The sequence below is a fragment of the Poecilia reticulata genome, chromosome 16 (genome assembly GCF_904066995.2).
Source record: "Poecilia reticulata chromosome 16, P_reticulata-male-v2, whole genome shotgun sequence".
Classification (NCBI taxonomy): Eukaryota; Metazoa; Chordata; class Actinopteri; order Cyprinodontiformes; family Poeciliidae; genus Poecilia; species Poecilia reticulata.
Genome location: NC_088845.1, coordinates 13,104,056 through 13,120,069, shown reverse-complemented (window position 1 = coordinate 13,120,069; position 16,014 = coordinate 13,104,056). Strand labels below are relative to the sequence as shown.

The following is a 16,014-nucleotide window of genomic DNA, read 5'->3' as shown; positions in this document are numbered from 1 at the left end:
AATATTGTAGGTGGAATCTAATGAATTGAAACTAGATTTTTATATCTAAAACTAAAAATAGATGTATGGTTGGATTAAATGTTACAACGACCTTCCATAGAGTTTATGCCTGTCTGCTGGAATGTGCACATTTTTATGAGGTGTTTACAAAGGTGGATTGTACCATTTGAGTACAGGGGGTTTTAATCGTAGTTTTACCAACATATTGTGGGTTTATTTATCAATAATGGAGTGTTGGTGATATTTTCTTTATTATTTTACAATTTAATCATATGACCTATTAAGAGAAGGTATGACAAAACCGCTATTGGTGGTTTTTGCGGACCATCAAATTGGTTCCGTCCACGGTTCTCCGCAGTCTGCAGTGGATGTTGCGTCACTGAAAAAGTGTAGGAGTCCAGAAACTTCACTCATGTAAATAACGGCAATTTGAAAGCTGTGTGGTAGCGACACACAGTACAGAGCTATTAAATATATTTATTCGCTTTCCTGCTTTTTGGACTATGCCTCGGAAAAAGCCATTTAGCAACAAACAGAAGAAGAAACAGCTCCAAGTCAAACGCGAGAGAAAGAGAGGTAACATTTTTTTTTTTGCCGTTAGCATTAGCATGCTAACGCTAGCAGTTAGCTCCACGGCAGAATTCAGTTTTTGGAAACTGTTCCTAGGTGGCTAAAGGTTTCGTTAATGTATTAAACTAACACATGACTCCAGACATTTAGTCTGTTATAGAAACTTGTGTTTGTTCAGGCTGTATCATGTCGCGTTTACTGTAACTTACAGTCGAAGTTGAAAGTCAAACTTAAGCCCGTCAGTTTATTACTGAAGCGGTGAATAAAAAGCAGAGATGTGGGGTGCAGCTTACTGTAGAGAGCGGAGCAGCACGTTTTTGCTTGTGGCCGAGTATGTAAACATCATAGTGGTTTACAAAGCTACATGTTATGATGTAAGTTTTGCTGTAGGATTGGACATTTAAACTGCCTTTGCTGTTTAATATCATTAAGATTTATAGCGGAATGGATTGCTGTATAACATATACCTTTACATCTGATAGATTTACAGGAACTGTTTGAATTTTTTATACATTTAGTTTTTTTTGTAAACATACCAGCCCAACAGAAAGCCAAGGTGGTGGCAGGATCATGCTGTGGGGATACTGGTCAGATTGATGAAAAGAAAAAACTAATTAAAGGCCTGTCCTGGATTAAAAATATACTGAAAACGGCAATGGACTTTAGCCTGAGGCAGGGGTTTGGTTTCCAGGTTGCCACTGAATCAGCTTTACAATGTGAAACAGCTCAAGGGTTTATGAACACTTTAAAAGCTTCCCAGTTGTTGACTGTATGTTGTTTTTATGACATTTTACTCATGTGTTTTTGCAATGCAAGCACTTGAAAGGCCTTGTTGCTGAAAAGTGCCATACAAATAAACTTGATTGATTGAGTTTGACTGTGACGCCAACCTGGTCTGCTAGGTGACACGGGTTCTGGTCCGAGCAGCCGCAATGCGAGCGTGGAGCGAGGAGGAGAGCGTCAGTCTGACACCTCCGACAGTGAGACCACTGACATCAGAAGAATAAACCAGCAGCCCTTTGGGAGAGATGGCAGATATGATCCAAACAAGTAAGCTAATTCAATACTGCCGTTTCATTTGGAGCTGAACGAGCACTTGCATAAAAATAAACATCTCCACTGATCTAAGAGGGCATTTATCATTTTGTTCATGGTAAATCTGATCTGCTTTAACACCTTAGCAGAAAAAGTGAAACAACAAGAGCTAAATTGTAATTTATTTTATGATAAGTAATCAGTTTTCACCAGCTTTCTGCTGATCTTGTTAAACATGTCATGATCAAGTAGAAAAAGTTGATATTTGATTACACTGTATTTAAGCTTCGGATACTAACAAAAGGAAAATGAAACTTTTTGCTCTTTTTTTAAGGTTTCGACTTCACTTTGAGAAAGAGAGCAAAGAGGAGGTGGAAAGGAGGAAGAAGCTGGCCATGGAGACGGTGCTGAAGCCGGTGTCAGATAAAGAACTAGAAGTCAGCAAAGATGAAATCTACCCTTCAGAGAAAGGTATCACTGTTTTTTTCTTATGTTTCTTTAAAGCACCCTAGATGAGCAGAGTGCAGTGAAGGGGAGAGTCACTTCTTTACCTGCTGAGTTTTAATCTTCCTCCACCAGGTCTCGGCTTCCCGCGTCGGCCATCTTGGACTTATGAGATGACGCGGGAGAGCCTGTTGAGGAAGGAGGAGAAGTCCTACAGAGACTACCTGGAAGATCTGCACTCCAGAAACCCACCCGGCTCCCTCAGCCACTTTGAGCACAACCTGGAGGTAACGTTGTTTCCCCGATGGACGCCGAGACAAATGTTTAAATCAAAGTCTGCCGCTTGCTTTCATAGCAGTAGTAAAAATACTACAAAGTACGGCTGTTTTAAACGATTATTTTAGTAATCAAGTCGTCTATCAATTGTTCTGATGGTTAATCTAGTAATTGAATAAAAAATGGGGTAAAATAAAATATTGGTAAATTCTGCCGTAACAGCACTTTTACTATCAGACATCTACAGCCCAAATTTTCATATTTGCATTTGTCAACAACATTGCGCAACACAAATAATCACCAGGCTGCAACGCAGCGCGCTCAATAATAAAATATAATTTGACGAAGCTTGGAGGCAGGTAATTTTCCTCAAGAAATTTTAACGGTCGAGGTATGTGAATCATTCAAGGAATCGTTACAGGCCTAATACAATGTCTGATTTGTTCAGTGTGTTCCAGTGCTGCCTGAATGAAGTTTCATTTTTTTAAAGTCACCCTTTTTTGCTTTGTCTTTTCTTTTTACACTGAAGGCCATCAGATATACTGGTTTCTACTGTCTAGACCAATAAAAGTTTGCAACCTTTTCTATAAAGTCAACAGAAACTCTCATAACTTTGATTATACTGCAGCTGTGGTCAGATGAAAAGGTAAAACTCCCTTTAAGTCCACTCAGAAATTGGCATTGCTTTCTATTTGTAATATCTACACCTAAACACTTAAACCTCGGCGTTCACCTGAGCGACTGGAGATGCAACAGTAAAACCAAGAAGGAAGAGTAATGTGCTGCAATACAGACTGCTACAGGAGATCCAGCTACAACAACTCTGAAGAAAATTGCAACATTTAATGTCCCTCAGGGGTTGATGAAGTATTTTTGTATTTGAATTTGAGTTTAGTCATCCAAACCTTCATTTCTCAGTCTAACTCTACGGATAGTTTTCTTTTTTCATTTCCAGCAGCTTTCACACAGTGATTAACTTTGTGAAACCTTACCAACAGGTGAAATAAGTCGATATGAAGAATTGATAGAAAACAGCTGCATATTGATGCATCTAGCAGTTATGGATCAACATTAAGTTTCATTTAGACATTCATCTTGGCATGCTGAGATTTGAGTTAGATGTGGCATTTTCATTTAGTTTTTTTCACTGTATACAGTTAAAAGCTGAGCACGGCGGAACAACACTAGCAAAGCTTTAAATTTTATCTGCTAAATCTTTGCAGCGCAGGATCTCAATTCAGAAAGTCACCAGCGTTACTGTTTATGATTGTTGCTAAATCTTTATTTTCCTCTTTATTTCAGACTTGGAGACAGCTGTGGAGAGTTTTGGAAATGTCTGATATCATCCTTCTTATTGTTGACATTCGACACCCAGTAGGTGAACCTATCATCAGTGTCATAATGGATCAGGCCACTAGGGGGAGCCACTGTCAAGAATCAACAACAGCCCAGAATAATGTCTTCACTTCATTTATCGTTCATATTTACCAATTATTTTTGTTTTTATTAAACAACTCTTGCTAGAAGCTAGATGAAAAATTTATCTTTTGTTCTGGGAATGTCAACACAAAAACTAAACTGAGAAAATGTTTCAGCTATTACTATAAATAAATATAGGAATGTGGAGGAAATAATCAGTTGGTGATTTGGTGCTGTTACCTCAGACAACCTGAAATCAACTATATTGAATTTAATTAACTGAACTGCAGGCTGCACAGTGGCGCAGTTGGTAGAGCTGTTGCCTGGCAGCAAGAAGGTTCTGGGTTCGATTCCCAGCCCCGGTCTTTCTGCATGGAGTTTGCATGTTCTCCCTGTGCATGTGTGGGTTTCCTCCAGGTACTCTGGTTTCCTCCCATAGTCCAAAAACATGACTGTCAGGTTAATTGGCCTCTCCAAATTGCCCCTACGTGTGAATGAGTGTGTGTATGGTTGTTTGTCCTGTGTGTCTCTGTGTTACCCTGTGACAGACTGGCAACCTGTCCAGGGTGACTCTCGCCCGGAACGCTAGCTGGAGATGGGCACCAGCACCTCCCGACCCCACTAAGGGACAAGGCTGTAAAGAAAATGGATGGATGGATAACTGAACTGCCTCTTGCAATTAAATCAACTTAAAAAAAAAAAAACACTGGCAGAGTTTTGTATACACAGCATGAAAAATGTGAAATTGAAATATTTTCTGTAGCTTTATAAGTAAAAAATGCAAAAAAAAAAAAAGAAAAGATAAATAATTCTGTTTCCACACCTCATCTGCCCTCTGGTTGTCCAACAGTTAAATCCATTCTGTGAGCGTCTCTGTGTTTCCATCCATTGACCCATCTAACCTGTAGCTCTTAGCAACTCTAGCTTAAATATTTTAAATATAAATTTAGTAATGAATGTTGGGTTTACCTGTTTTTGTCATGTTTTTAATGGATTTTCAACAACAGAATGACAATGAAAATACTCGTGATATTGTTTTAGATGTATCTTTTTGTCATTAAATTGGAAACTTTTTTTAATTTTATTTTCTATAAATTCCAATATATCTCATAATAAAACATATCCACAATGAATGATTTGTTAAATGTGTCTGTCTGGATCCACCAGGTGCTGCAGTTTCCTCCAGATCTGTACCGTTACATCACAGCGGATCTCCACAAGCAGGTGATCCTGGTGTTGAACAAAGCAGACCTGTGTCCTCCGCCGCTGGTGATCGCCTGGAAACACTACATGGCCTCCCAGTTTCCCCACCTGGAGATGGTCTGCTTCACGTCCCATCCTGGACAATCCTACAACACAGGTCAGTAACCAAGGCCTTGTTGAAAAGGCTAGCATAATTTATCTTGGATAAATAAAAACCCCACAACTAACTGTGTTTATAAAACTTAATCATACTGAAGTTACAGATATTACATTCTTTGTTTTTGTGTTTACGGGTCAATTTATTCGCCGTTAAACAAAAGTTAAATTGATTTATATATACATTTTCCCCCCACACAAGCAGTTTATGTCAGCTGGCACTTTAAACTCCTCTTGGCAGCACTTAGCTCGTCTGCAAAATGGCAAAAGTTTGGAGAAAACGCCGGAGTCAGATGTTGTTCAACAGTAACTAAATACATTTTTTGAAAATTGTAACTTTTGTTTAGTATTCACTTGTACAAATAATCTCAATATAATACTTTGACCTTTTTGAGTTTTGCACCTAAAAATAGCCAAAGAATGAAAAAACTAAAACTATTGCTATACCTAATAAAAACTAAACTAAAATTAAACAATATTTAACTAATGATCACCAGAGTTTGGCAGTAACTAGTTACAGTTTCTACTCACTGCAGTAACTGTATCTACAGTTGCTACGGTAATGGTAGCTGCACTACGGTTGCAGTTATACTTTTACTCAAGTAAAAATGTACTTTTAGTAAAAGTTATTCATTTACTTAAGTAACTTTTAGGAAAAAATGAACTTTTAGGATTATTTCCACTACACTGTACTTGAGTAATTTTATTATGAAGTATCATTACTCTAACTTCAGGTTTTGTTTACTTTACATCTTAATCCGTCTGGCGATGTAATTTTTAAATAATAAATGATCAGTTACTCAGTACTTGAGTAGTCTTTTCACCAAATACTTTTTTTTTTTACTCTAACTCGAGTAATTTCTTAAATGTATACTTTTCACCTGAGTAATTTTATAATGAAGTATTGTTATTCTTATTTGAGTAAAAGTTCTGAGTAACTTCACTGAATAATTAATCAGCTTGTTTAACCAAAAATACATCATGAGTTTTATACAGATGAAATTGTTTTGGAAAAATTTTTCTTTTTCCTGATTATTTATTTTAATTATTTTCATTTTAATCTTTAAAATGCCAACATGTCCACATAACTTGATATTTAATTTCCTCTGATGCTGTAATTTTTAGAGATTAAATGATAATCTTTTAACTCGAGTAATTTCTTGGAGGCCACTTTTTACTTTTACTTGAGTAAAAATATGCTAAAATAGAGCAACTTATCTATAGTTTTTGGTTACTCTTCCCACCTCTGATAATTACTAATAACACATTTCAAACTAACTGAGTTAGACAAACAAAAAGCCACAAAGAAATAAAACTAAACTATAATGAAAAACCCAAAGCTGTAATAACCCTGTTTGTTGCTTAGAAGGGTTAATTATTATATTTTATTCTCTCACATCTGTTGTCATTATGTTTCTCTAAAAGTGTTGCAGAAGAAGAGGATGAGAAGAAAGGCTGACTGGAGTCGCGCCGGAGGTCTTATCGATATCTTTAAGGCTTGCCAAGAGATCACAGCCGGGAAAGGTGAGAGGAAGAGTTCCTACACTCTTCATCTTTACCTTAGAAACAAATCACCCTCTCAAAATGTCTCACTGTTTCTTCCTTTTCTCAGTGGACCTGTCCAGCTGGGAGCAGAAGATCCAGAGAGACGCTGCTGCAGCGCGGCTGGACGGAGAGCTGCAGGACGAAGGAGCTGAATCGGTTCTGGTGGAGCATCAAAGCGACAGCGCTCTGGAGATGAGCAACCAGGAGCTCTACAAAGACGGAGTCCTCACTCTGGGCTGCATAGGTGAGTTTCCTTACAAAACTTTAAAAAATTCACTAGATTTGCCAGTGGTGGAGATTTTGTCATAATGGAGTCCAGGCATTCTGGCTTTGGCACCATCTACAAATCTGGGACTCTCCCGTGTTTTTACTTCCTAAAATTAATAAACTTATTCTTAAATATCTGAAATTGCTTGTTTTGATAAATAAATACCCTCATTTATTTTTTAGCCAATTGTAATAATAATAAAACAATAAGAAATTTTTATATTTGACTAGAATTGAAGAGTACTTTTTAAAATCCAGTCTAAAAAGAAACTAAAGCAAAACATTATAACAAATTTAGCCATATTTTATTTTTAAAAAAATGAAACCACCAAAATGAATTTCTTTTTTGGCACTACCAGTTTTGTTGAAACTATTGTTGTGTTTACATTTGCTGTACTGGTGCACAATTATCAAATACATTGTAATTCTGTACATTTCCGTTTGTGTTTTTTAAAAAAGAAAAATTTGATGTTTGTATCACATCAATATCGACCGATAATAAATCTCGGGTATCGATACCAAAAGTAAGATAAAAGTGTATCAGTGCATCCCCAAATCCTAACCTGTGGTTGGACTTATTTTCCCAGGTTTTCCCAATGTTGGCAAATCCTCCGTAATAAACAGCCTAGTGGGGAGGAAAGTAGTGAGCGTCTCCCGAACGCCGGGTCACACCAAGTACTTCCAGACCTACTACCTCACCCCGACGGTCAAACTCTGCGACTGCCCCGGCCTCGTCTTCCCCTCACGCGTCAACAAGCAACTACAGGTACGGCTCACCATGTCTGAGTTTAAACCTGCTTATAATCTAAGACGTGTTAAATATCTGACTCTCTAAATCATCTGGGTGTGTCTCCTCAGATTCTAGCAGGCATTTACCCGGTGGCCCAGCTGCAGGAGCCGTACACGTCAGTCGGTTACCTGTGCGAGCGAACGCCTTACCTTTCTGTACTGAAGCTCAAACATCCCAGTTTGCAAGAGAAAGAATCCCACCAGAGCGCGGAGGAGCCCAGTTGGACCGCCTGGGATGTGTGTGAAGGTGAGATGACATTTAATCCCACGGCAGGCTGATGCTAAACGTCCATGCTAAACTTTAATGTAGATGTTTGTAGCTGATATTAAGATGCTAACACTGGGAATGTTTTGGTCTCTTCCTGTTCAAAGGAAATCATTTCTTTCTTCTCTTTCCCCTGGTTTTACTTTGCTTATTATGAAGGATTAATACCAAGTTAACAACCCGATCTACTTGGATCAGGTTATTAAGAAGAAAATTTGGTAACACTTTATTTGAAGGGGGGTGAATAAGACTGACATGACACTGTCATAAACATGACATAACACCTGTCATGAACATAAATAAGCCTTCATGAATATTTATGACTGTTGTCATAAAGCGTCATTTGGTAAATTATGACACTTTTAATACAAAGTTGACATTATTCAAAATGTCTTTGTAATGACAACTTGACATTAACCAATAAATCATTACCGGCTGAACTTTACCTTTAATAACTTAAAGTTACCTAATTTTTTAAGTGCAATCAGTAATACTTTTATAACAAATTTATATCAGCAATGATATAAATTACTAGTCAGAAGGTTTTAATGTTAGCCTTAATCTTTTCAAGGAAACAGACGACAGGAAGTTTGTAGACATCCATTAATTATGAATAATATCAGACGTTGTAATGGCTCCCCTGAGAGCTCCGGCTAAAGATTTCACTCTGTCTTTGTGTTGCTCAGCTTGGGCAGAAAGGAGAGGCTACAAGACGGCGAAAGCTGCGCGCAACGATGTTTACCGTGCAGCCAACAGTCTGCTGAGGCTGGCGATCGATGGCAGGCTCTGTCTCTGTCTTAGACCGCCTGGCTACAGCTGCCTCAAAGGTACGACTGCTCATTTCAGCAGCTCTTGAAGGGTTAAATTTCTGCTGGATTTAACGTCTCTTTGGGGATTATTCCCGGCTAACAGAGCACTGGGAAAATCATCCAGACCTGCCTGAGATTATGGCTCTTCAGGGGAGAGCAGCAGAGGAGGAGGGAAGTGCGGAGCGGGAAGACGAGGAGGACGGAGAATCCAGCTCCGAGCCCGAGGAGGAGAGGGACAGGGATGCTGACGACGACGAGGATGGTGATGATGAAGATGAGGGGTTTGGACATCGGGGGTGGAGCGACAACAAGCCGTCATCAGGCTTCACTGTCAACATGTACAACGTGCTGCGGGAAAATGACTGTGAGTGAAACTGCAGAAAGAGGAAAGCAGAAAACAAACGGCTCCTACTAGGTGTGCACCGATTGTAATTTTGGCCGATACCAATTTTTTATTTTATTTTATTTTTTGTCTGTAATGTCATTTGCTAAATATAGCAAGAAAGTTGCAGAGTAGTGCAGACATGACCTGGTGGGCGGCTCGGTCACATTTAAGAATCGGCCGATCCCCAAAAGGAAGGACCTATTTATCATGTCGGTGCATCCCTAGCTCCTACGCTTCCCAGGCTGCTTTGGTGCACCTTTCATTCCTTCTTCCTCCTTAAACCTGCATTCCTTCTTGGGTTCTGTTCTCATAAAATTCTCCTTTGCACATTAACAGAATCTGCTTTTCTTCCAGTCGTTTTCCTTCCCCTTTATCCTCCAGAGCGTATTTATGTTTCCCATGCTGTGCCTCCGCTCGTTCATCCCCTCGGCTCCATCTTCTCTTTCTCATTTTGCATGTAGTTCTCCGAGACAAAGGAGCAAAATAAATTCCCTGAGCCTGCAGCTGGTTTTCAACGTTTTCATCAGAAAGTGACCTCATAGCTGGAACACCAAAGTTCAGAAGAAAAACGATGAAACGGTTCAGACACTCTGCTAATGTGAAGCCAGTTGCTGGAGCTGCTTCTTTAGCGGCTCTAAATCCTCGCTGTGGAGCGGAACTTCTTGGTTGATGGGTGTGGGGCTGAAAATTGGAGATGCTAACCCACAAAACAAGAACTGATAAAACCAACTCTTCACAGTTTTGCAGCTAAACGTTTCACAACTCTGTCAGTAGATCGTTAATCTGCAGCAGGGCTTTAGTTTGGATGACGCTGGCTGTGAAAATAACTAGGATTTAGCTGAAACTGGGGGAGTGAAATGTATCGACTCCTGCTGTTCTGAAGAAATTAAACATGTAGTGTTTTAACTACAGCAAATTTCCTCTAGATGCTGACAAATTTCCAGTAATTAGTGCATGTTGAGTGAAACTGAGTGGGTAAAAAATGTGTTTACCCACCCATTTGGCATTTTGAACATAGTCGTTATTCCTTTCTTGCCCTCATGTGTTCATATCATCCATCTTGAAGACTGGAGAAAGCCTTATTTTGTCAAATACTAAAAAAGACGGACTGTATTTATACAATTTACCACTAAATATAGTTTTTTAAAGCTGAGGTCGACTTCACCTGTTGACCTCAAGAGGTTGTGAGGCAAACGGATCAAATCACTCCCCGTAAACCCTCATCTGTTGACGTTTGGCTGCTAGCTGCCGTGTCGGTGTTCACACTCCCATCTTCACCTGGATGTGGAAGTTTAAAACTTTTCCTCCAACTACATAGAAAGGACGCATTTTATCAGAGATTATCTCAAACTAAGACGTTTCTGTCTCCTTATTGTCGTTACCTGGTGTTTGCTGCTGTCGGATACGGCCGTTTTGCTGTTTTTATTTGGTACCATGAGTGGGGTTAATGAAGTTCATAACAGTGTGGAGTTTGACTTTAGTATTTTCTTGGTCTGAATGAGTGAGGGAAATGGTTTCAGACTTTGTTTCCTATCCTGTGACAATATTATGTCCTTTTATTTATTATTTTTGGTCTCTTTCTTTTGTCCCAGTTTACGTTTTTATCTGCCATATGACCTTTATTTTTTTTCTTTTATTTCCTTCCTTTCCTCTTAGGGTCCTTCATCCCTTCTTTCCTTTATTTTCTTCCTTAATTGCTTTTCTTAGTGTATTACCTTCCTTCTTGGCGTCCTTCCTTCTTTCTTTTTTCCTACTCTACCCTCCTTTCATTTCTTCCCTGCTTTTCTTTATGTATTACCTCCCCTCATTCCTTCCCTCTTAGCATCCTTTCTTCCTTCTTTCCCTTCCTCTTAGTGTCATTTCTTCCTTGTTTCTTTCCTTCCTCTTCTAAGTGCATTGCCTTACTTCTTTCCATCTTCTAGCTCATAATGTGCTACATTCCTTCCTTCTTTCCTTCATTACTTTCCTTTCCGTGTCCCACATTCCTTCCTTGCCTCTTAGTTTCCTTCCTTCCTCCCTCTGCTTGTCCATATGTTAAAACCTGAGCGTTGTAGAAAAATCTGCCATAGGTTACTGGGGGGAAATTGTTAATATTCATTTTCAAATTAAACATGAAGGACTGAGAACCGTTTGATCTGGAAAAATATTGGATTTTTACATCAAAAGTGAGTGAGATCCCCAAATGAACACAGAAACATAACACTACAGCTTGAAGTAGAAAAGTTTTGGTTTGGTTTTTATAGAACTCTGTTTCTGAAAAACATGAAACGCATCAGGAGAGTGTGCTGTGAGATTAAAGGGAAGGCTTGAGGTGCATTCAGGCTATTTTCTGAATTATTTCATTTCTAGTTCGCCTTATGACAACTGGACTGCTTTCTGCAATTAAAAAAACCCCCTCAAAAAACCCACCTGTGTCAGTGTTTCCTTTTTTTTCTGTAACATCAGAAGAATATTTGCCGTTACTGTTCAGACGGATCATCCTACAGCTGCACTCATACACTATATTTTTAATTTAAAAACACATAATTGGGTGATTTATTTAATAGTTTAAAGATCCAACTTCCACAAGTCTGAAGGAAGTATTTACACCCCTGGTGAGATCAGAGCAAAACAATGAATTCTGTGTCCTACGTGTAAAAAAAAAAAAAATTATGTTTTATAGAAACCTGAAGCATCATTCACACGGAAAAACGGAGGTGGAAGCATCATGTTGTGAGAAAATGTTTGCTAATTACATTTCCTCAGGATAATCCTGGTAGAGGATGCAAAAGATCTTAAAAAGAACTAACAGCATATGGTGGTATATATAATACATAGGTCATATTTTTTTTTTAAAGAAATTTTAAATAAACAAATATCCTACTTCATAGTTTCACTTTACTTTGTGTTTAACTATGACATAAAACCCAACAAAATTTATTGTAGTTTATATTTTATTGAATATTACTCCAAGGTGCTTTGTAATCATATGTAGACTAGTATGTTAATAGGAACTTATGCAAAATTAATATTTTCCTAATTTTTATGCTTCCGTTTTGGTTTCGACTGCTTCCTATAACAGCCCAAGCTCCTAAAACAGAAAACATCGAACCATTTTTCGGAGTTAAGTCCATGTCTTTTGGTAAAATGAGCCGTTACAAAACTCAACGGTCACTGCCCAGTTACCTAGTAACTCCATCGAAGCCCGGCCCGTCACCTAGCAACCCAGTAGGAGCTCCACCATGTTTTTAATGGCTGCTGGGAAAGACGGGTGTTTAGTTGTTGACTTACCATTCAGAAACCACTTGCTGCATTCAAGCGGAGGCTCCTGTGTGTGTGTTTGTTTTTTGTTCTTTGGAGAGGCTGTGTTGAAATGTAAATTTCCACCCCCGGGAATAATAATGTATATTCGTTCACTTTTTATGATTTTCAAAAACGTATTACGTGTGAGTAAACGTTGAGTTGAGGGCGTGGCAAGAGGTAGCTAATTTGGATTTAAAGTGACAGGACAAAACAGCTCATTCTGAAAGAAGCTCACAAGTAGAACTGAGTAAACTGAAATCTCAAGTTGGGCAGCTAAACAGCTTTTGTGCTGTTTATACCTGGAGAAAAATGATCAGTTTTAAAGGACTGTTCCATATAAATTTGCATACAGGCTGTTCTTACATCCAGTAGGTTATTGGTGCTATGGTTAGGTGGTGTATTAAAACTGGCATTGTCAGGTATCATGCTAACAAAAACCAACATAATATTGATACCCTTTAAGCTAATATCATTTTATCTAATTTGAGCTTTTACATATTTTTTGTACTGCATGTCGTATATTTGAGGTCACCATGCTGGTGCTAGCCTAGATGCTATAATTAATATTTTAGCTAGCTTCAGGTTTTCACGAAGTTTTAGCTTTTACATGGATTTTTTTCACTCTGCATGGAGTATGTATCATGTTAGTGCTAGCCTTGGTGCTAGCATAACTTTTTTTTAGCTAGCTTTGACATTTTAGCTAATTTTTTATTTTACATGAGTTTTTGACACTCTGCTTGGATTATGTTACTGTAGTCAACATGCAAGTGTTAGCCTAGATTTGATCATTAGTATTATAGCTAGTTTTAGCTTCTTAGCTTATTTTACCTTATAAACTGTTGTAACCTTCAAATTTAGCTCGGTAAGCCGGACATAGACCTACCCTGACCTGGTCAAGGAAGCATAATTAGTCAACTTTAATGAGTTTTCATGTGTTCTTGAATGTGGAGTGTTGCTTTTTGAGACCATTTAGCCTACTTTAAGCTGCCTGCAGGTTCTATATAAGTATCTTTTTTTATTTGGATAGTACAAATCAAAGTTAATCAGAGTTAATTATTGATTTAATGAGAAGGAAAATTACATTTACACACAAGTCAAGGTTGGTTCAAGTACCTTTCTACCCTTAACAAAATAAATCATAATTTGAAAACATATTTTGCATTTACTCTGGTTAACTTACTAAAGTTTATGATAATTTTGATCAAAAAGCAAAAACAGGTCTCTCTGCAGGCCCACTGTTCCTCAGATATGTATATTTTATTTTTCCGTCTTGTTCTCACTCTCTTTGGGAATATTTTCCTCTAAAGTTGAACGTTAAAGAAAGTTCTCCAGATTCAGCAAGTTTCTGGTATCGCAGCGTGAGTGCAAATGACTCCCTCTGCAGGGGTCAGCGATGGGTTTGGTTTGCAGAAGACTACTAGATTAACTTGCGCAGGAGGTATACACAGATAGGCACACTTTTTATTATTATGACCCACGGTATGAATACTGCATATACTGTGGTCTGTATTAATCAAATTGGGGGGTAACATTTGAAGATTCATGAATTTCATTATAAAGGAATCACCCGGAGGCAACGCTGGCGTGTGATTTACATTTCCAAGGCTCAGTAAGACCAAACAACAATCGCTTTTATAGATGCTGCACTAAAGCTTTTATTGCAGTGACGCTTGTTTCTCAAAACAACATTTGGTTTCTAGTTTCTAATATGCCTTAAACACACAATAAAACATAACTCCATAAAGTCCACTCCTTGCAGCTGTGAAGCATATGGAAAACATTACCACCTTTCCCAACTTCCAATAAGACGATTTCCACGTAATCCGACAACATTTTCAGACCTCGCCTTCGGATTTATGTTTCATTTGAATCCTGTCTGTCTCTGCCATCGCAGATCAACCGTATTTTATTTTATTTTATTTTATCTCAGTATTTGCCGAACAGTTTCCACTCTTGACGCCTCTCCAGCGTCGAGCGTAAATCTGGACGCAGCTCATGATCTCATTAGGTTCAGCACGACCCGCTGGGCGCTGCTCTTCAGCAAACTGATTACAATCGCAACCGACTGCTTCCACAATCATTATTACATACAGATGGGAGTGGGTGGAAAACCCCACTCATCCCACGTCATTCGGACTCGGTGCCAACTTATGTGTCACTCGGAGAGGCTGAATGAACTCTGAGAGGGGGGGAAATGAGAAATCATCTGGAATTGTTTCCGATCCGCAGGCGGAGCAATGAGCTGCTTAATTTCCCCAGTCATATAGTTCCTGCTATATTGTGGCCTTCAGACCTGAAAGTCAGTAATTACAGCCAGACAAAGACCCCAGATTTACTGGGGCGAGATGCCGTAAATTTTAAATCTGTTAATTAAATTCTGCTGCTCTCAATCTCTCTGCGGCCACGCCATTAAAACTCATGTGGCTTTAATTTGATCGCTCCCCCTCTTTTATTTTGGAAAGCTTTCAGAGAAATTTTCTGAAGTACTTCAAAATTCTTTTTTCAAAATTAAACTGCTTTATATATATAGTAAAAAAAACAATAAGTGAGAATGAGTTTAGATTTGGGGTAAGCAGACATACTTAATTTTCATTGTTCACCGACATTACCACAGAAATACAATAAATTAAATTAAAAGGGGAATTATAGATTAAAAATTACAGGCTTATAAAATAAGCAACAGTTTGTACGTTTTTATGATGAAACACCAGAGCATAAACACATTAAATGGTTAGATTTTGTGTTTTTGCAGTGAATGACTGATGACTATTTTAGCCTACTTCATGCTGTCAGAAAGGTCCATCAACCTCTTGACTCTGCAGGCCCACCAGTAATCGACCGCGCACTGCAAAAACACAAAATCTAACCAAGTTTTTTTTTTTTGTTTAGTTTCTAGGGCAAATATTTTAGTACACTTGGCATAAGACAAAAACTAACTTACAAGTGACTTATAAGATGTAAAAGCTTGTTTTAAGTCAATAATTCTTTAATGCTGATAAAAAATAACGAGTTATTAAACTTATAACATGTGAAAAAATGTCTTGTAAGTGAAATTATCTGCCAGAAAACTGGGACGTTTTGAAAATAAATATTAAGGAATTATTCACTTAAAACAAGCTGCTACATCTTGCTAAAACCTTACACGTACGTTAGTTTTGTCTTGTGACTCTTTACTTTTTGACATGTAAAGTCAAATAGATTTTGCCTGAGTTTGAATACATATTTATGTATCATGAAATTCCATCCATCCATCCATTTTCTTTACACCCTTGTCCCTTCGTGGGGTCGGGAGGGTTGCTGGTGCCCATCTCCAGCTGTCACCCTGGACAGGTCTCCAGTCTGTCGCAGGTATCATGAAATTAAATTAGCAAAATCAAACTGAGCTAATATAGAAAGGGTGTTATCTTATTTCCTGCTCTCTGTGTGACGACGGAAACCAAGCAGGAATGAAATATCAAGAGGCAACTCCAGTAGAAAACTGCATTATTTTGGTTTTAGGCTCCTCTTGTGAGCATTACCAGCTTATGTATACAAACACAAAGCTGTAAAAAAGAATAAGAGGGGTTTTT

The 16,014-nt window shown here is 38.3% G+C and overlaps 1 protein-coding gene across 1 annotated transcript; it reads left to right on the top strand.

Annotated features, from left to right (window-relative positions):
- The first annotated feature begins 367 nt into the window (after positions 1 to 367).
- gnl1 (guanine nucleotide binding protein-like 1) lies at positions 368 to 9,732 on the top strand. The gene is made up of 12 exons (XM_008431358.3): positions 368 to 576; positions 1,473 to 1,620; positions 1,940 to 2,076; positions 2,185 to 2,336; positions 3,628 to 3,699; positions 4,912 to 5,104; positions 6,529 to 6,627; positions 6,716 to 6,892; positions 7,503 to 7,681; positions 7,774 to 7,951; positions 8,656 to 8,796; positions 8,882 to 9,732. The coding sequence occupies exons 1-12, from the start codon at positions 504 to 506 to the stop codon at positions 9,148 to 9,150; spliced, it is 1,818 nt and encodes a 605-aa protein (XP_008429580.1). The 5' UTR covers positions 368 to 503; the 3' UTR covers positions 9,151 to 9,732.
- Positions 9,733 to 16,014: the final 6,282 nt, after the last annotated feature.